The sequence below is a fragment of the Bos grunniens genome, chromosome 17 (genome assembly GCF_055505025.1).
Source record: "Bos grunniens cultivar Pamir isolate PY7600 chromosome 17, Bosgru_T2T1.0, whole genome shotgun sequence".
Taxonomy (NCBI): domain Eukaryota; kingdom Metazoa; phylum Chordata; class Mammalia; order Artiodactyla; family Bovidae; genus Bos; species Bos grunniens.
In genome coordinates, this window is record NC_141181.1 from 63,028,149 (window position 1) to 63,048,102 (window position 19,954).

At 43.0% G+C, this 19,954-nt stretch overlaps 1 protein-coding gene and 2 non-coding genes across 8 annotated transcripts; 1 reads left to right on the forward strand and 2 right to left on the reverse strand.

Moving 5' to 3' along the window:
* Positions 1–18,119, forward strand: SIRT4 (sirtuin 4). Of its 6 annotated transcripts, none has more exons than XM_086348255.1 (6): positions 1–1,883; positions 12,314–12,814; positions 14,862–15,156; positions 15,457–15,668; positions 15,934–16,069; positions 17,748–18,119. In XM_086348255.1, the coding sequence occupies exons 1-4, from the start codon at positions 1,432–1,434 to the stop codon at positions 15,607–15,609; spliced, it is 1,401 nt and encodes a 466-aa protein (XP_086204381.1). In that variant the 5' UTR covers positions 1–1,431; the 3' UTR covers positions 15,610–15,668; positions 15,934–16,069; positions 17,748–18,119. The 6 variants fall into 6 exon arrangements, with proteins under 6 accessions (XP_086204381.1, XP_086204380.1, XP_086204385.1 ...); XM_086348260.1 differs by lacking the exons at positions 1–1,883; positions 15,934–16,069 and adding exons at positions 9,207–9,265; positions 9,579–9,692; XM_086348254.1 differs by lacking the exon at positions 15,934–16,069.
* On the reverse strand, positions 1,404–1,544 carry LOC147355583 (U4 spliceosomal RNA). Its single transcript, XR_015144960.1, has one exon. It is a non-coding gene; the product is annotated as a U4 spliceosomal RNA (small nuclear RNA).
* On the reverse strand, positions 2,206–2,346 carry LOC147355584 (U4 spliceosomal RNA). Its single transcript, XR_015144961.1, has one exon. It is a non-coding gene; the product is annotated as a U4 spliceosomal RNA (small nuclear RNA).
* Positions 18,120–19,954: the final 1,835 nt, after the last annotated feature.

A 19,954-nucleotide genomic window follows, 5' to 3' on the forward strand; every position in this document is an offset into this window, starting at 1 on the left:
TTCTTTTTTTTTTTTTTCCTTTAAATATATGTATTTATTTATTTGACTGCACCGGATCTTAGTTATGGCATGTGATTTTTGTTGTGGCATGCGAGATCTAGTTCCCTGACCCGGGATTGAACCCAGGCCCCCTGAACTGGGAGTAAGTGTTAGTCATTCAGTCGTGCCCGACTCTGGACCCCATGGACTGCAACCCACCAGGCACCTCTGTCCATGAGATTGTCCAGGCAAGGATACTGGAGTGGGTTGCCATTTCCTTCTCCAGAGCATTTTCCCAACCCAAGCATCGAACCTGGGTCTCCTGCACTACAGGCAGATTCTTTACCAACTGAGCTACAAGGGAAGCCCAAACTAGGAGTATGGCGTCTTAACCACTGGACCACCTCCTGGTCCTTTTAAAAGGAAATAGATGAAAAATTTTCAGACCTCTGTCTGGTTCTGTGCATCCGTGACCCTCTTAAGAGTCCCTGCCTCTTCAGGGGTGATGGGAGCCAAATTGGTCATTTGGCAACTGTGAGCTCCCAGAGGATAACTACAATATTACAACCAAAATCATGGGTAGTACTGTGGGAAACCTCCAGGCTGGACTTGCAGGTGTGACAAGGTGCATGCGTGCTATCATGTCCAACTCTTTGCGACCCTTGTGGGCTTTTAGCCCGACAGATTCCACTGTCCATGGGTTTTTCCAGGCAAGAATACTGGAGTTAGACACGTACCCCTAAATCACGTTGACTAGAAAACGCCGCAACTGAAACCAACAAACTCCGTGAAGCATGTTTTCACGTCAATATAGGTATGAGAGTAGGACCATAAAGAAAGCTGATGCGCTTGAACTGTGGTTTTGGAAAAGACTCTTGAGAGTCCCTTGGACAGCAAGGAGATCGCAACCAATCAACCCTAGAAAAACAAATCAGTCCTGAATATTCAAAGGCCGGACTGACGCTGAAGGACTGACGCTGAAGGTTGAAGGTTGGCAATAGGTTGGCCACCTAATACGAAGAACCGACTTATTAGAAAATATTCTAGCGCAGAAACAGAGTAAGCCTGCTCACCACAACTAGAGAAAGGCCTCTACCAGCTACAAAGACCCAATGTACCCAAAAATAAATAAAAAATGAAAAAGTAAGATATCACAGAAGAATGGCTCCTTAAGATAAATATATTTAACGTTATGAAAAGCTAAAAAAAAAACTCTGATGCTAAGTAAAATTGAGAGAAAATGACAGAAAATGAGATAGTTGGATGATATCAACCGACTGTACAAACAAGAGTTTTATGCAAGCCTCAGAATTATAACGGTTAGAAAAACCCAACATACTGTAAAACCAGCCATAGAAAAAATACAACCAAACTTTATACGCCCTGAAGAAATTTTAAGCTTTTCTTATACAAGTAATATTCAGTCTCCGTAGAGACTGTCAAAAATTGCCAATGCCGACTGTATTTCAAGTCGTCATGGCGGGGTATTGGGAAAAGTTTTCAATTAGCAATAATCGCGCCTCGGATAAACCTCATTGGCTACGATACTGCCACTGCGCAAAGCTGGAGAACGTGAGCACGCACCCGCTTCCCCCACGGATGACAACTGCCTTTTCACTGAGGGTGAGCGACCGCCAGCAAGCTCGTGGATTGAATCTGTTTCCCTGCATACAGTTACATTTAAGGCCCATCCGCGCAGGGGGCTTCTTGTGGTTGGGCCATCTCTTGTCGAACACTATTATTTTGGAAATAAGAGCGCTCTCGCTGGGGATGCCGGGGAATGTTATGCAAATTAGCATGACGTCACAGAGACGAATCGGGTTGACTTGTACTCTGAGGAGGAAACAGAGCATCAGGAGGACCGGAAAAGCGAGGACAAACCGAAGAAGAACCAGGAATTGGAGGTGAGAGTGTGGGACCAGAAAAAAGCATTTTCAAAAACCCGAACTAAAAATTTTAATTGTTAGTATTACAAAGATAAAAAACTAGACAGTACGGATAAAAAACTGGATTTGCCTAACCACGTTTGATCAAGTAATCTTCATGAAAGCTTAACATAAAACGCAAAACCCAATAAATAAACGGCTAGAATAAATGGAAACAGAATGTACTCTCACAAAGCGGTTATAAATGAAAACGTGAGCCTATTTTCTCACATAGGCATTTAACAAATATATAACTTGCCTCGAAAAAGTAGTACTTTCTTTTAAAACCGAAATTATTCAGTCTCCGTAGAGACTGTCAAAAATTGCCAATGCCGACTATATTTCAAGTCGTCACGGCGGGGTATTGGGAAAAGTTTTCAATTAGCAATAATCGCGCCTCGGATAAACCTCATTGGCTACGATACTGCCACTGCGCAAAGCTAACGAGTAACGCCCCTTCTCATCGTTCCCAATAAGCAAGGTTCCTATTTCAGAAAGGTGAATTGGCGTCTCGTGGCAAAACCCTTAAATATTGAATGAATAAAAATTAGACAACGATATGAAGAGCTCTCGGAAAAACATACGCTGATTCAGTTGCTTGATTTCGCTTAGTTTTTAGTGGAGAATGAAGCAAAGCATTGTGGGAGGGAACATGCTAATTAACTTAACTCACGACTACGAATTGGGGAGGAAAAGAAATGTGCTCTGTGTTGAGTGCTGTTCACTTGGCTTCTGATTCACGGTGTGACTATCCTCTGAAAAAGTGTTGGTTATCATTATTATTGTTGTTTTTAATTGTAGCAAAGTGTGCATAACATAAAATTTGCCATTTGAACCATTTTTAAGTGTACAGTTCGGTAGCAACCATCACCACTGCACACCTCCAGAACTTTTTCATCATCCCAAACTGTTCCCATTAAACACTAACTCCCCATTCCTCTCCCCACAACCCCTGACAACCCATATTCCACTTTCTATGAATTTAGTAGCTCAAGAATCTCATGGACAGAGGAGCCTGGCAGGCTGTAGTCCATGGGGTCGCATGAGTAGGACACAACTTAGCGACAAGACCACCACGAGTACTTCATATAAGGGAATCACACATTTATTTGACCATTTGTATCTACCTTATCTCAGAGCATGTTTTCAAGGTTCATCCATGTTGTAGTATATTTCAGAATTTCATTCCTTTCTATGGCTGATATTCTACTGTACGGAATTTTGTTATCCATTTATTCTTTGACAGGAGGTTTCTTCCTTCTATTGTGAGTAATGTCTCTATGAACATTGGCATTCAAGTATCAGTTTAAGTTCTTATTTCAGTTCTTTTGTGTATATATCTAGAAGTGGAATTTCTGAATCATATGGTAATTTAATATTTAACCTGAAAAGGTTTTCTCTGGGCAGGACATATTAATTCGGCAGAGAGAGGTTATTTCCACAGAAATGCCCAGCGTTTGTGAGTTTGAAGTAACAGTCACTCTCATTGTGTTGGCAAGTGGAAGGCTACTAGAAACCTTCATTGGACTTGTTTCAGCTCTGCACTATATTTTCCAAAAGACTTTTGGTTTTTGCTACTTGCCAAATTCAGACTTAAATTGAAGAAAGTAGGGAAAACCACTGGACCATTCAGGTATGACCTAAATCAAATCCCTTGATTATACAGTGGAAGTGAGAAATGGATTTAAGGGACTAGATCTGATAGAGTGCCTGATGAACTATGGAATGAGGTTCGTGACATTGTACAGGAGACAGGGATCAAGACCATTCCCATAGAAAAGAAAAGCAAAAAGCAAAATGGCTGTCTGGGGAGGCCTTACAAATAGCTGTGAAAAGAAGAGAAGTGAAAAGCAAAAGGAGAAAAGGAAAGATATAAACATCTGAATGCAGAGTTCCAAAGAATAGCAAGAAGAGATAAGAAAGCCTTCTTCAGCGATCAATGCAAAGAAATAGAGGAAAACAACAGAATGGGAAAGACTAGGGATCTCTTCAAGAAAATCAGAGATACCAAAGAAACATTTCATGCAAAGATGAGCTCGATAAAGGCAGAAATGGTATGGACCTAACAGAAGCAGAAGATATTAAGAAGAGATGGCAAGAATACACAGAAGAACTGTACAAAAAAGATCTTCACAACCCAGATAATCATGATGGTGTGATCACTGACCTAGAGCCAGACATCCTGGAATGTGAAGTCAAGTGGGCCTTAGAAAGCATCACTACGAACAAAGCTAGTGGAGGTGATGGAATTCCAGTTGAGCTGTCCAAATCCTGAAAGATGACGCTGTGAAAGTGCTGCACTCAATATGCCAGCAAATTGGAAAACTCAGCAGTGGCCACAGGACTGGAAAAGGTCAGTTTTCATTCCAATCCCAAAGAAAGGCAATGCCAAAGAATGCTCAAACTACCGCACAATTGCACTCATCTCACACGCTAGTAAAGTAATGCTCAAAATTCTCCAAGCCAGGCTTCAGCAATATGTGAACCATGAACTTCCTGATGTTCAAGCTGGTTTTAGAAAAGGCAGAGGAACCAGAGATCAAATTGCCAACATCCACTGGATCATGGAAAAAGCAAGAGAGTTCCAGAAAAACATCTATTTCTGCTTTATTGACTATGCCAAAGCCTTTGACTGTGTGGATCACAATAAACTATGGAAAATTCTGAAAGAGATGGGAATACCAGAACACCTGATCTGCCTCTTGAGAAATTTGTATGCAGGTCAGGAAGCAACAGCTAGAACTGGACATGGAACAACAGACTGGTTCCAAATAGGAAAAGGAGTACGTCAAGGCTGTATATTGTCACCCTGTTTATTTAACTTATATGCAGAGTACATCATGAGAAATGCTGGACTGGAAGAAACACAAGCTGGAATCAAGATTGCCGGGAGAAATATCAATCACCTCAGATATGCAGATGACACCACCCTTATGGCAGAAAGTGAAGAGAAACTGAAAAGCCTCTTGATTAAAGTGAAAGTGGAGAGTGAAAAAGTTGGCTTAAAGCTCAACATTCAGAAAACGAAGATCATGGCATCCGGTCCCACCACTTCATGGGAAATAGATGGGGAAACAGTGGAAACAGTGTCAGACTTTATTTTTCTGGACTCCAAAATCACTACAGATGGTGACTGCAGCCATGAAATTAAAAGACGCTTACTCCTTGGAAGGAAAGTTATGACCAACCTAGATAGCATATTCAAAAGCAGAGACATTACTTTGCCAACAAAGGTTCGTCTAGTCAAGGCTATGGTTTTTCCTGTGGTCATGTATGGATGTGAGAGTTGGACTGTGAAGAAGGCTGAGCGCCGAAGAATTGATGCTTTTGAACTGTGGTGTTGGAGAAGATTCTTGAGAGTCCCTTGGACTGCAAGGAGATCCAACCAGTCCATTCTGAAGGAGATCAGCCCTGGGATTTCTTTGGAAGGAATGATGCTAAAGCTGAAACTCCAGTACTTTGGCCACCTCATGTGAAGAGTTGACTCATTGGAAAAGACTCTGATGCTGGGAGGGATTGGGGACAAGAGGAGAAGGGGACGACAGAGGATGAGATGGCTGGATGGCATCACTGACTCGATGGACGTGAGTCTGAGTGACCTCCGAGAGTTGGTGATGGACGGGGAGGCCTGGCGTGCTGCGATTCATGGGGTCACAAAGAGTCGGACATGACTGAGGGACTGATCATATCTGATCTGAAGATGAAAACGGTAGTCTCTGAGAAAATTGTATTTCCCCCAACATTTCATTATGAAAAACTTCAAACATGAAATGTGCAATGTATTGCTTACTGAATATTTATGTAGTCATCAACTAGATGTAAAACTGACATAAAAGGGCCTGTTTGGGGATTTTCCTGGTGGTCCAGTGGTTAAGAATGTGCCCACCAATGCAGGGGACACATGTTCCATCCCTGGTTGGGGGAGATCCCACATGCTGCAGGGTAACTGAACCCGTGGGACACTACTGAGCCCATGCTGTAGATCCCCAGCTCCTTAACAAGGGAAATGACCGCAGTCAGAAGCCTGTGCACTTCGACTACAGAGTAGCCCCCAGTCTCTGCAACTAGAGAAAGCCAGCACACAGCAACAAAGACCCACTGCAGCCAAAATTTTTTCTAAAAAAGACCTGTTTGATGCTGATGTCTAGTTAACTTTTTTTTTTTTTCCACAGCCAGAGTAGGAAAAAACAGCAGAGAGAAAAAGAAAAGACTAACAGTGTGATTAACTTAGAGGACTTTGTCATTAATGCCTGGTGCAGTGGATTTGTGAGAAATGCAAAGACTAGCATCATCCAAGGAACTTCTCAGCCCTTGAGAATGTCTCGATTGGGTGGCTCATTACAGCCTGTCGGTAGCTACCAAGGGAAATTGTATTTCACCAGCTGTCTTGAATGACTTCATCCTCCACGGATGACTTCCCAGACTAAGAAAGCTGGAAAACTCAGCTAACTTCTCCCCAGAACATGAGATTCTTTGGGGCCTAAAGGCACAATAATCTTGTGTTCCTGGCCAGTCTCTTAATGATGCTTATTCCCCTGGGAGAACTGAGGAAATAATGTGGATATGAAGTTTTCCAGGATAATATTGGCCTGAGATGGGGGTAATGTCATGTTTTGACATTTCTATAGGTTTTGATCAAACACTCATTTGTGCAGAAAATATTCTGGATTATAATTTTTTGCCTTAGTTTCCAGTCTACATTTTGATCCTTTTTTTTTTTTTTTTCCAGCCAGGGTTCCCTGTGGCTTCCCTGTATCTCTGCTGGTAAAGAATCTACCTGCAGTGCGGGAGACCTGGGTTCGATCTCTGGGTTGGGAAGATCCCTTGGAGAAGGGAACAGCTTCCCACTCCAGTATCTCTGGCTTGAAGAATTCCATGGACTGTATATTCATGGGGTGGCAGAGTCAGACATGACTGAACGACTTTCACTCACTTTCAGCCAGCGTGGTCAGGTTAACTAAGGCACAAAATATTCATGTCAGGTGATTCTCCCAGCCCAGGGACCTATTTGAGGTGTGACTGGAGGTACTGCTCCCAGAGTGATCTCTGGTAGCCTCGGCCTGCAGTGGCTTGAAGCAGAGTTTCGGTTCCCAGCCTGAGATTGAGGTCGGGTCTTGCAGAGAGAGAGCTGAATCCTAACTACTAGACCAGTGATGAGTGACAAGGCCCTGGCTTTGCAAAAAAAGAATTCCCCCAAAGACGAAAAGTAGTGAGACAAGTAAAATGTTTGTTAGGAGGAAAAAAGAGTACAGTACGTCTAGATAGACACACAGGTGGACTCAGAGTCGCGACCTCATGGTAGCTTGAATCACTCATATGAGGCATTTCTTCTGGGTTTCCTTTGGCCAGTCATTTCAATTTGCCTAGTTCTGAGTCCCTATTCGGTGCCTCTTACTATCTTCCAATGTGTGCGCATGAATCTCTGTCAGGATGGATTTCACCAAAAAAACTTATGGGTAAATTTAGCATCATTCCTCTTTTGACCTCCAAAGAGTTTTCTGGTCTGGAAGTCAAGGTTGCCTTGACTTGAAGGATGAGAAATATGTGGTCTCTTATTTTCATCTGGGCAGGGACCAGCCTCCTCTCTTGGTTATACTGCTATTGATATTTTAGAGTTTCTGTATACAGGAAATAAACTCAAATCGCTTTCCTTGTGGGTGAGTGGGGGGCATCTACCTCGTGCTTCAAAACTACTGAACTTACTTTACCAATATTTACCACTATGCATTCAATGAGAGTAAACTCTGACTCCAGCTTTCATATTTCTTCTCTGGGCCTCAGTTTTTTGTTGTTGTTGTTTTGTTTCGTTTGGCGGTGTCCAGTGGCTTGAGGGATCTTAGTTCCCTGACCAGGGATTGAACATGCACCATCAGCAGTGAAAACTCTGAGTCGTGACCACTGGACCATCTGAGAATTTTCCTCACTTCGTTTTAAAATGGGGGAAGTGGTTCCTTAGAGTGGTCTTCTTCTTTGATGTGTTCTAAAGCACACATGTCTTATCCTGGATGTCTTATCCAGGCCACGCTACAGATCAGTGGCTCTCACTGGCTGCGTATTAGAAACAACTGTGAAGTTTGTAAAACGGCTTGGTGCCCGTGTCTCCCCAGACCAGTTAAATCAGAATTTTTGGAAGTAAGACTCAGGCATTGTGTTGGTTAATTTAATAAAAACATAAGATGAGAAATAAAATTGGAGAAGCCACATGTGTAATCATATTAGTCCCTGTGTATTATATTTCACTTTAATTGTTCCTTTCAACTGTAATCAGTTTTCTAGACATTTGTGAATGAATTTCTTCACAACTCACTGCATGGTGGGAACCTGATTCCGTTTCGATGCGTGGGAAGGATTGTAAACACTGAAGTTGAGGATGAGTCAAACCTAGATCCATTGCTGAAGCTTCTAATGAGAGAGTGAATTCCCACTTGGATTGTCAACTAAAAAAGATGCACAACGTGAGAGTTGCGAGTTAAGTTTTATTTGGGGTAAAATGAGGACTGCAGCCTGGTGGACAGCACCTCAGGTAGCTCTGAGAGACTGCTCTGAGAGATAGTGAGGGAAGGTTAATATAGAAGATTCTGGTGAAAGGGGAGCTTACAAAAGGTGTTCTGTTAGTGATGCACCATGAAGGGATTTAGTGATTTTCTAGATAGGAAGAGATGGCAAAAATTGGGATCATGAAATCAGTTCCTGAAAATATCTATGTATCTAAAGACCTGTCCCACCAGATTCCCTGGAGCACAGAGTGCCTCACTCCACCCTGAACTCCCTTAGGGGGTGTTGAAGGTCAATAGCTGCAGCAGCACAGGGTTCAATCTCCTTGTTTTTATTCAATCGCTGGCAAATGCTCTTTGCAGCTCTTTGCAATTACAAATTTGCAAGTGCCAATTTGTAATTGACAGGATGTACTATTTAAAAAAATATTTATTTATCTAGCTATGCTGGTTCTTTGCTGTGGCATGAGAGAGGCATGCATGATCGATCTAGTTCCCTGACCATGGATCGACTGGGGCCCCCTGCTTTGGGAGCCCTGAGTCTCAGCCACTGGACCATCCGGGAAGTCCTTGGATGTACTATTTTGCACTCAGGACATTGGCATCTAAACTAACCGCTTCTCTCTCAAAAACATGATGGCTTAGGAGACAGCTGCACATCGCATACCTGGGTTTGAAACCTCCGACCAGAGAAGGCCAACAGGGGGCCTTACTAGACAATCTGGGTCCTACAACTGTGAAGCCCAAAGGACTGTGGGATTTGTAGTTTTTCTTGCATCATTTCTGCTTCATGAACTACATTTCCCAAAATGCAAATATAGCCCGTCTGTCCCTGTTGGGCGTAAAGTGTCCCTTAAGCTGTGGAAGGTAAGTGTGTTCTGTGCCGGCTGCAGGTTTCTAGAAACTGTGGATTCCATTTCTCTTCTTTGCCTTTGGTGGGACCTGGGAGAGAGCAGTTGTTCCAGTTGAGCATGTTTTCAACAGGGTTTCCCGAGCCCTTTGGTCTCAGGAATCGGGAACCTGTATTTGTCTAGCTGTTCACGTGTTACTTTGGAAAGTCAGGGTCCTGATCCCAGATCTGGAAAGCCCAATATAAAATAATGTTTACGTATGGGGTGAGTGTCACTGGAGAATGTCTACATTTTATCAAAATCTATGTCAAGGCCTTGTTTTTTTTCAGCTAGAAAAGCTGAGGAAGACTGTTTGTCATGTCTCACGACTCTTCACTGTGTCCAAGCATCTGTATTTGCAACTGAGGGTAAACTAATAGAATGTGGGGGAAATAGAATAAAAGGTAGGCGAGTGCTTAACTACATTAATAAAATCCTGAGAAGTCTGAGCAACAGTTTCATCAACTAAACTGGAGCTCAAATATGCCTCTTTAGTTTATGAAGAAATAAGATAATTTTAATTTATAAAGTGGGAAGTAGGTTTTTGGGACACACAGTCCCCCAAGGGATGGTTTTAACTAAAAATATAAATATGTTCCTCTGATAAAGACGTCTTTAGATGGAGTCATAGATAGGTTAACAATGAGCTATTAAAGGACTTAAATATTTTTTATTTTTGTCTGTGTCGGGTCTTCGTTGCGGCACGCAGAATCTCAGTTCCCAGAAAGTGTTGAAAGTGTTAGTCACTCAGTCATGTCCAACTTTTTGTGACCCCATGCACTGTAGCCCACCAGGCTCCTCTGTCCAGGGGATTTCCCAGGCAAGAATACTGGAGTGGGTTGCCATCTCTTTCCCTAGGGGATCTTCCTGACCCAGGGGTCAAACCCAGGGAATACTACTTTAGTTCCCGGACCAGGGATCAAACCCACATCACCTGCATTGGAAGGCAGATTTTTAACCACAAGACCACCAGGGAAGTCCCAACCACTCACTTTTTGAAGTTTGTAAGAAATTCAGTTCTGACCACCAGGTGTTACTGGGAGAGACAGAATAGTTCTTATATTATGTTAGAATTCTGCTTTATCATTTTATCTCCCTCCTTTTTAAAATAGATTTTATTTTTTAGAGGCCTCCTCCTCTTTTTTTTCTTTCCTTTTTTTTTTTTTTTTTTTTTAGGAAACCAAAACATACAGTTTCCCTTGGATGCAGAAAGCCTTGGCAGATTTGCCAGTCATAATTAATACCCATCTGATGGTCAGAGCATAGGAGAGCTATGGCTCTTAGGAGACCAGGAAGACAAGATAGGCTTGAGCTATCATGAAATAAAACTATACGTTTTATTTTGTGAACAAGGTTGTTGTTTAGTCGCTCAGTCATGTCCGACTCTTTGTGACCCTCTGGACTGTAGCCCTCTAGGCTGCTCTGACAATGGGATTTCCCAGCCAAGAATACTGGAGTGGGTTGCCATTTCCTTTTCCAGGACATCTTCCCAAACCAGGGATCGAACCTGCATCTCTTGGGTCTGCTGCATGGGCAGGCGGGTTCTTTACCACTAATGCCACCTGGGTTTGGGCTTCCCTGGATCAGGAAGAACCCCTGGAGAAGGGCACTAAATAAGGATGTTACCCAGGCTTTTCTTTTAGTTTCTTGCCTAGAGTTAAGGTTTGTCTATGTAAGTTTAGGCTAAGCTTAGCCCTTGTTTACTGCTGTACTGTTGATAATCATGTGCCCTTGCTGTCGTTTTTGTCTAGGTCAAGGGCAACAGGAGGGAGGTATACGTTTTAAGTTACCTGCCCTTGTTCACTATGTCTAGTTGTTTCAAATAGTTTTCTCCAAATACTATATGATTGCTAATATCATCCAGATATTGGAATTTTGTCTACCATGAAGGCAAAATATTCCATATTTAAGCTTCTCTTCAAACTTCTCCATTCTTCTTTCTTCTCATTAAAAAAAATTATTTATTTGGCTGTGTTGGGTCTTAGTTGTGTCACGTGGGGTCTTCCTTGCCCTGCGACCCTTGAGCTCCAGAGCATGTGGGCTCAGAATGTTGCAGTTTCCCTACATTGGAAACAGGGAGTCTTAACTACTGGACCACCAAGGAAGTCCTTTCTGATTTTCTGATCATATCTCCTGAGCTTATAAAATATGGGTATATTTTACTTGGCTCTTGGCATTTTCATGACTTTTGGCATTTCTGTACTTCCACTGTCCAGGACACACTAGGGCATCCAAACATTCCTCTAAGAAATTACTGTTGAAAATTTTATTTGTTATTGTGGAGATAGGTAATGTAATGAAGCCCCATCCTTGGATCTAACACAGATCCTCAACAATGAACAGCTCTTGGTTAATCTTGTGCTATTTATATACTCCACCTATTGATTATTCACTCATCTGTTTTGTATGTTTTTTAATTAAATTAAAATTTTTAGGGACTTCCCTGGTGGTCTAGTGGCTAAAACTCCATGTTCCCAATGCAGGGGGCTCAGGTTCAATTCCTAGTCAGGGAACTAGATCCCACATGCCACAACTGAATGATCCCACATGCTGCAACTAAGACCTGATACTGCCAAATAAATATTTAGAAAAAAACTTTTTTACATTTAGTTGAAAGTTTCAGGTGTACAACTTAGTGATTCATAATCTTTAAAGGTTATATTCCATTTATAGTTATTATAAAATATTGGCTATATTCATGTTGTACTATATATCCTTATAGCTTATTTATTTTATAGATCAAGTTCGTACCTCTTAATCCCCTCTCCCATCTTGCCCCACCCCCCTTCTCTTGGTTATCTTGATTTTTAAAACCCAGTTTCTGAACTTCCCTGGTAGGCTAGTAGTTAAGACTCTGAGCTTCCAGTGCAGGGGCACCAGTTCGATCCCTGGTCTCAGGGAAGGTCCCTGGATCCTATGGGATGTACCATGTGGCAAAACAAAAAAAACAATTAATAGATAAAAAACAAGTAATTAAAAAAAAAAAAAAAAACAGTTTCTCCTGTGATGCTTTTTTTCTCTCTAGCATGAGGATGAGCTTTGGGTTAACTTTCAAAAGGACAGCAAAAGTCCACTGGAGGGCAAACTTCAGCCAGCAGTGCTCACTCAGATCCACTGGGTTATTTGTGCCACCAAGTCCTCCTCTGGACCCTGAGAAGGTCAAAGAGTTACAACGCTTCATCACCCTTTCCAAGAGGCTCCTAGTAATGACCGGGGCAGGAATCTCCACCGAGTCAGGGATCCCAGACTACAGGTCAGAAAAGGTGGGACTTTATGCCCGCACAGACCGGAGGCCTATCCAGCATGGGGATTTTGTACGGAGCGCTCCCGTCCGCCAGCGGTACTGGGCTAGAAACTTTGTGGGCTGGCCTCAGTTCTCCTCCCACCAGCCTAACCCTGCACACTGGGCTCTGAGCAACTGGGAGAGACTCGGAAAGCTGCACTGGTTGGTGACCCAAAATGTGGATGCCTTGCATACCAAGGCGGGGAGTCAGCGCCTAACAGAACTGCACGGATGCATGCACAGGTACGGGAAAACCTAAAACAGTGAATGTAGAAATGTGTGCTCCGTCAGAGCAGGGACCTGGCCGTGCTGATCACTGCTGTCTTCCCTAGACCACGAGGAAATGATTCAGGAGGAAGTTGTTTACTCTGGAGTTGATCCTAGCAAATTCAGTGAGGGAATGGGACGTGAAACAGGGAAGATAGGAGAGCTAGGGAAAGGTTATGCTAATGAATGTGTTACTGCTTGGGGCAGCTGGCTCTCTGACTGTTCAGCAGTTTCAGAATCATCTTACTGAAAAATCAAGGGACCTGGGGTGTTTATCCATCATCTCCCATCCTTCACTGGTGGAGGGGGACTCTGGGAGAATTAACTCCCTAATACTGACTCTGCTCCTGCAGGAAAGCTTCTATGGCCAGAGAATTAGGAAGCCACTTACAAGAGATCTGTATGCAGGTGGCCTCTGAGTGTTCCCAGGGAACTGTGACCAGACCACCAAACAGCATGTGCTACAAACAGCTGGGTCCCCAGTGCCTAGACACATAGATCACAGGACAGCCAGGACCCAATAAAGACTGATGAAGTGAACATACGTAGCCCTGGTCGTAACTTGTAGCTAATTGGAGCCCATTTCCTTATCTTTAAGCCTGGGAAACAGTTCTCTGCGAACTGAAATCAGTCCACCATTTGTAAACTCTATTGGGTGCCTGCAACATGTGGTGTGTACTGGTGTGCTCCTTGCCGGTGTGGAGGGGTCAAAACCAAAATATAAAATGTGGTCTGCATTATATATATATATATATATAAAATAATACCAAAATATAATATGTGAGAATTTGGTAATCTTTTTTGGGGGGAGACCCGAAAATACCAGGTTTAATGACAAACAACTCCACACATGACTGTTATTTTATGTGGTCCTTGATAGACATGTTTTACAGGTTCAGAGAAACAGGAGTAATCAAGAAAGCTTTTATAGGTGAGGTGGGGCTGGAGAATAGCTCAGGTTTAACTTGACAAAGGCAGGGAAAGAGGGCTTTCCATATGAAGGGAACTTTTGTAGAGTGTGGACTGGTCTCCTTGGAGACTAGTATGAAATCAGCTTGTCTGGGAAGGCTAGACCCAAATCCTGGATGCATTTAAAAATCTTGCAGTGCTGATTTGGGTCTGTTGTGAGAGACCAAAGGGGGCTGTTGGTGGTTTCTGAACAAGAAAGCAATATGATAAAAATAGCATTTGAGGAAGGCTGGACAGGATTAGGAAGAGTGGCTCAGGGAGGTCAGCCAGAAGGACTCAGACTAAGTTAGTGTCAGGGAATGAGCTGGGGATGGCTATGGGTTCATTAAGTTTTTTTCTGTGATGAAAATTTTAAAAATCCACAGAAGTAGAGTCATATAATGGACTCCCACGTACCATCACCCAGATTCAAAGAGTTTTATCAAGTCTACTTTATCCTTTCTCTTCATCTCTTCTTAAATTTCTTTTTTCCCGCTTTGGCCTCGCTGTGTGGCATGCAGGATCTTAACTCCCCAACCAGGGATCAAACCTGTGCCCCTTGCATTGGGAGTGGGGGGTCTTAACCATTGGGTCGCCAGGGAAGTCCCATTTTCTTAAATGTTTTAAAACAAATCTGGGACCTGGCAGTGAAAGCCTGGAATCCTAACCACTAGGCCACCAGGGAACTCCTGGAAAAGTATTTCCATGGGCAGCGATAATTACAGCAAATGATTAGAGCAGAAGATGGAGGGGGTTGGAAAACCCTGGTTTCGGGACTAAGGAAATTATCTGGTAAAGTCTTTGCAGTCATGTTAAGGATAAAAGTGAGCTGCAGCAGATTTAAGCAGGGAGTGGGTGGTGAAGAAACAAATGCATTTTGTTCTAGAAGGCTGGCAGGCACTGGAAGGAAGGTGATAGCTAAAGAGGTCATGACAAGATATTAATAAAATGAGGGGAAATGGGGGGTGTCAGGGAGAGAAAGCCATCGTGATGGAGGAGCTGGAGATGGCTGGGATGAAAGGTCTCTGGCAGCTTTGTGCCTCCCCCAGGTCAGTCGGCCCTTCTGTGGTTTCAGGGTCCTCTGCTTGGATTGTGGGGAGCAGACTCCCCGTGGGGTGCTGCAGGAGCGGTTCCAAGTCCTGAACCCAACCTGGAGTGCCGAGGCCCATGGCCTGGCTCCCGACGGCGATGTCTTTCTCACCGAGGAGGAGGTACAGAGCTTCCAGGTCCCATCCTGCTCTCGATGTGGGGGCCCCCTGAAACCAGACGTCGTCTTCTTCGGGGACACGGTGAAGCCTGACAAGGTTGATTTTGTGCACAAGAGGGTGAAAGAAGCTGACTCCCTCCTGGTGGTGGGATCATCCTTGCAGGTAACTGGCTTGTTGTTACTGGTAACTGACTGCAAGCTGGGAGGCCCTGGTGCTGGTGGTAGTGGTGGTGGTTTAGTCTCTAAGTCTTGTCTGATTCTTTCTGACCCCATGGACTGTAGCCCGCCAGGCTCCTCTGTGCCTGGCATTTCCCAGGCAAATATATTGGAATTGGTTGCCATTTCCTCTTCCTGGGGATCAAACCCATGTCTCCTGAACCGGCTTTACCCTGGAGGGGCTCCCTATTTGGTCCAGCTCTTTCTGCGTCTAAAGAGCTCTCACCTGCCTCTTCTGCCCTGACAGGTGTACTCAGGTTACAGGTTCATCCTCACTGCCCGAGAGAAGAAGCTGCCCATCGTGATACTGAACATTGGGCCCACGCGGTCCGATGACCTGGCATCTCTGAAACTGGATTCTCGTTGTGGAGAGTTGCTGCCGTTAATAGACCCACGCTGACCACAGCCTGATGTTCTGGAGCTGGAAACTGGGCTTTCACTTTAATTCTGCTGCTAAGGGTAAAAAACCTTAGATACCAGATTCCAGTTCCTACTCAAGTCCGATACCATGCTTCCACTGCAGGGGGCATGGTTCCATACCTGATCAGGGAACTAAGATCCCACATGCTAAAGGGCGTGGTCAAAAAAAAAGGATGGCCATTTTAAATTATTATTTATTTTTAGCTGTGTTGCAGGGGCTTTCTCTGGGTTGTGGCCAGTGAGGGCTACTCTTCGTTGGGGTGCAGGGGCTTCTCATTGTGTTGTGTTCTCTTGTTACCTCTAGGCAGGAGGGCTTCACTAGTTGTGGCACGGGCTTAGTTGCCCTTCACCACGTGGAATCTTCCAGGACCGGGGATTGAACCCCTGTTCCCTGCATTGGTAGATGGATTCTTAACCACTGAACCAATAAGGAAGTCTTGGTATGGCCATTCTTAACTGAAACTTAAGTGAAATGGTTTCTTGATGGTTAAGTGAAATGGTTTAAACTTAAGTGAAATGGTTTCTTAAATGAAACCATTCTTAATTTTTTTATGTATGTTAAGCGATATTGGAAAGACAATGATTTTTGAATTCTAGGCACATAGCTATTTAAGACAATGTTCCAAAATCTGCCATTGCCTTTTCCCCCATTACCAAAAATAACAGCTTTATTAAGATATGATTCCCATACCATAAAGTTCATCCTTTAAAAAGTATACTTAAAAAGTATGTAATTAATGTGTTCTTAGTATACTCACAAAGTTTACACATGAATCATCACTACTTCTAGAACATTCTCATCATCCCAGGAAGAAAACCTATTAGCAGTGATTCCCCATTTCCCACCCTCCCTGGTCCTGACAACAACTAATCTTCTGTTTTTGCCTGTCCTGGACAGTTCATACAGTAGGTAGCCTTTGGTGTCTGTCTTCTCCTCTTAGTGTAATGTTTTCAAGAGTCACCCATATTGTAGCAGGTGTTAGTACTCTACCTCTATATTCACTATTGGTACAACCACTTAAAGAAAAAGGTTTTTCTCCAGCTTTGAGATATAATTCATATATCATACAGTTCACTCATTTACTGCATACAATTCAGTAGTTTTTAATATATTCCCAGAGGAGTAAAGCCACTTTTTTAAAAAACAGATTTTATTTTTTGAGGTTCATGGCAGAATTGAGCAGAAAGTACAGGAGGTTCCCATACATTCCTTCCCCCTGTTTACTCACACGGTATTTGTTGTTTATTTACTGAAGGAATCTTGGTTGCTTCCAACTTTTTGGCAATTATGAATAAAGTGGAGGTTTTCTGTGGACATACGTTTTCATCTCATTTGGGCAAATACCAAGGAATGAGATCACTGGATCACATGATAAGAATATGTTTAGTTTTTAGTTCTTTGATAGTAAGAAACTATCAAAGTGTTTTCTCAAGTGGCTGCTTCCCCACCAGCTATGTGTGAGAGTTCCTGTACAACTACTTTTTAAAACTATTTTAATGAAGATGTAGAGCATCAAGATCAAGGAACAGAACCCTGCTAGCCCCCAAGAAGTCCCCTTGGCACACTCACTTTTGAAAGTGTTAGTCATTCAGTTGTGTCCAACTCTTTGTGATCCCATGGACTGTGGCCCATCAGGCTCCTCTGTCCATGGAATTCTCCAGGCAGGAATACTAGAGTGGGCAGCCATTTCCTTCTCCAAGGGATCTTCCCAACCCAGAGATCGAGCCCAGGCATCTAACATTGCAGGCAGATTCTTTACCATCTGACCCATCAGGGAAGCCCACAATCACTTTTAACTAGTGTCTTATGACTAGAATAAAACATATTTATTATGGAAAGTGCAGGTGATACAGATAAGTAAAAAGGATTTTCATACAAATTACCCATAATCTTACCACCAAGATAACCAAAATTTAACATTCTGGTGTAACTGAATCTAAAGCTTTTCTTACAAAAGTTGAATCAAGCAGTGCAGTGTTTTACATCCTGTTTTCACCTTACAGAGGTGACATACCCTAAATTCTATGGTTTTTTGAATGGGGGACTGATGTACACAGCCATTTCCTCCTCCCCACTGTCGGCTTATTTTGGCATTAACTTGTTTCTTTTCTTTTCAGATACCTAAGGATTCATCCCCGCTTCCTCTATCTGACCGAGGCTTACCAACTGTAGCCTGCAGAGGGCGGCAAAGCAACATCTCTCTGCAGGACCATCTCTGAACCCAGCAGGTTTCAGAGCTCAGGAGTTAAAATCTTCAGGCTAATGAGATTTACCCCATAAGATGGACTTGCAGTTTCTTTTGATAGGAAAACTGCTTTTTAAAAATCTCATTAGGCAGAAGAAAGAGCCCAGGAAATATGTAAACCAGAATGACCTCCAGAGTGCTAACCTAGGGATCTCACTAATATCCTAAGTAAGGGGGTCGGGGGAAGGAAATGACTTAATTTCTAATTCTAAATGGTTAAATATATTTAAGTGAATCATTTTGATATACTTTTTTTTTTTTTCAAAAAAATGATGAGCAATAATATGAATTAATTTTTTACTAACCAAGGGATAAAGGAAACATTTTTTAAATAGCACATTAGGTATGTGGGTTGTACTTTTATATTTTTTTAATCAGCTGAAAATGAATGTAGCTTTATGACCCAGTTCTCTAAGGATTTCTGCTTGATTTCAGCTGCTGGAATGAGACGGGCCTTGAACCTGGTCTGTAGAGAGGAAACAGTGAATTCCCAAGTGGATTCTTAAATTGATTTGTTTCTGCTGAGGGAAGCAGCAAGCCTTGTTTGATTACTGTGTTAGCCAGAGAGAATCATCGTCCTATGCTAAAGCTTTCTGCACAATCTCATCAAAAAGTGAGGCAGGTGAAAGATTCACAGCCTATTCTGGATAGTCTTTTGTCTGAAATTGGGGCAAGCAATATACATTTATCCTGCATCTGCCTAGGAAGCAAATTTCAGTTAACTGGGATAACCCAAGATATTGAAAACACATAGCTTTCTTTTCACCTGCACAATATGTTTGCTCATAACCATCCATTAATGCTGGAGAGGCGTAAGGTTGTTGTAAATCTCACTCCAGCTTTTTTGCATCTAGAGATACTAAGATGCTCTGAACGAGATTTGCTCAGTTACTGAAAGTCGGTACTACCAATAATTGCATTCAAATCTGGGTCTTTTGAATTCCAAGCCATTCCCCGCCATGAATCTCATAAATGGTTACTGACCAACAGTGTATTTATCTACTAAGGCTACAAAGATACAGCTCCTTGTTCTCAAGTGGCTCACAAAAGATGTGTTATCTCGCCCACCCTCATTCCTTACCAAAAGATGTCACAGAGTCAGGCATGAAATGATAGGAGAGAAAATTTAGTCCATCCCCGATTCACTTTGTCTAAGATCCAGACTTAACTAAGGCCACAGTTTTTAAAGAGCCAGGACTAGAATCCAGGTAGATCTTCCTCCCTGTTCTTTTAGACAGCAGTGATTCCTACCTCTCTGAAAATTCCAGTTAGTAGGAAGTTAGCCTGAAGTGGAAGTCAACAGCACCCCTGGCCAAGAATGGTAACAATGTGGGCAGTGGAGACCAGGTTAGGCTGCCAGGGAGAGAGGTCAGGCTCTTTTATCACCTAATGCTGGCATGATTCATGAAACCAAGTCTTGAGGGCCTTAGGAATGTTTGTTTTGGTTGTACTTCCTCTGGAAATGAATTCTTTGCAAAAAAATTTGCCTCAAGAGGAACCTGGCATTTCCTGAAGCTGATGCTTCTCATGTCTCTTACTTTGCATCTTTTGCTTTCTTCTAGCTTTGCAGTTCCCAACCCGCTCTAAGTGCCCTGAGTTGGACTAACAGACTTCTACTAGCGGGTGCTGTCAGCTTGTCGCTGCCCTGGTTACATGGTTCTAACTGCATTCATCCAGCTTTGGCTGTGACTTTCACTCATATCCTTCCTAGTTGCTTCCACAACTCTGCTATCACAGTTGTATTATATTGTTTGCTTTTTAATTAATTTATTTACTGTGGCTGTGCTGGGTCTTCATTGCTACACACAGGCATTCTCTAGTTGCAGTGAGTGGAGGCTACTCTTCTCTGTGGTGTTCAGGTTTCTCATTGCTGTGGCTCTTCTTGCCGCAGGGCACAAGCTTTTCAGCTCAGACTCAGTACCTGGGCCCCATGGGCTTTAGTTGCCCCAAGGCATGTGAGGTCATTCCCAGACTATGGATTGGACTTGTGTCCCCGGCATTGCAAGGCAGATTCTTATCCACTGTATCATCAGGGAAGTCCTCACGGTTTTCATAAGTAGAAGTCATGAAGGCAAACAA

Bases quoted from the DNA above. Each gene is read 5' to 3' on its own strand.
- SIRT4 (XM_086348255.1), top strand. From the start codon at position 1,432: ATGCCGACTGTATTTCAAGTCGTCATGGCGGGGTATTGGGAAAAGTTT. The intron at 1,884-12,313 runs GTGAGAGTGTGG...TTTTCTCTCTAG, and splicing joins AGAAGAACCAGGAATTGGAG to CATGAGGATGAGCTTTGGGT. The intron at 15,157-15,456 runs GTAACTGGCTTG...CTGCCCTGACAG, and splicing joins TGGTGGGATCATCCTTGCAG to GTGTACTCAGGTTACAGGTT.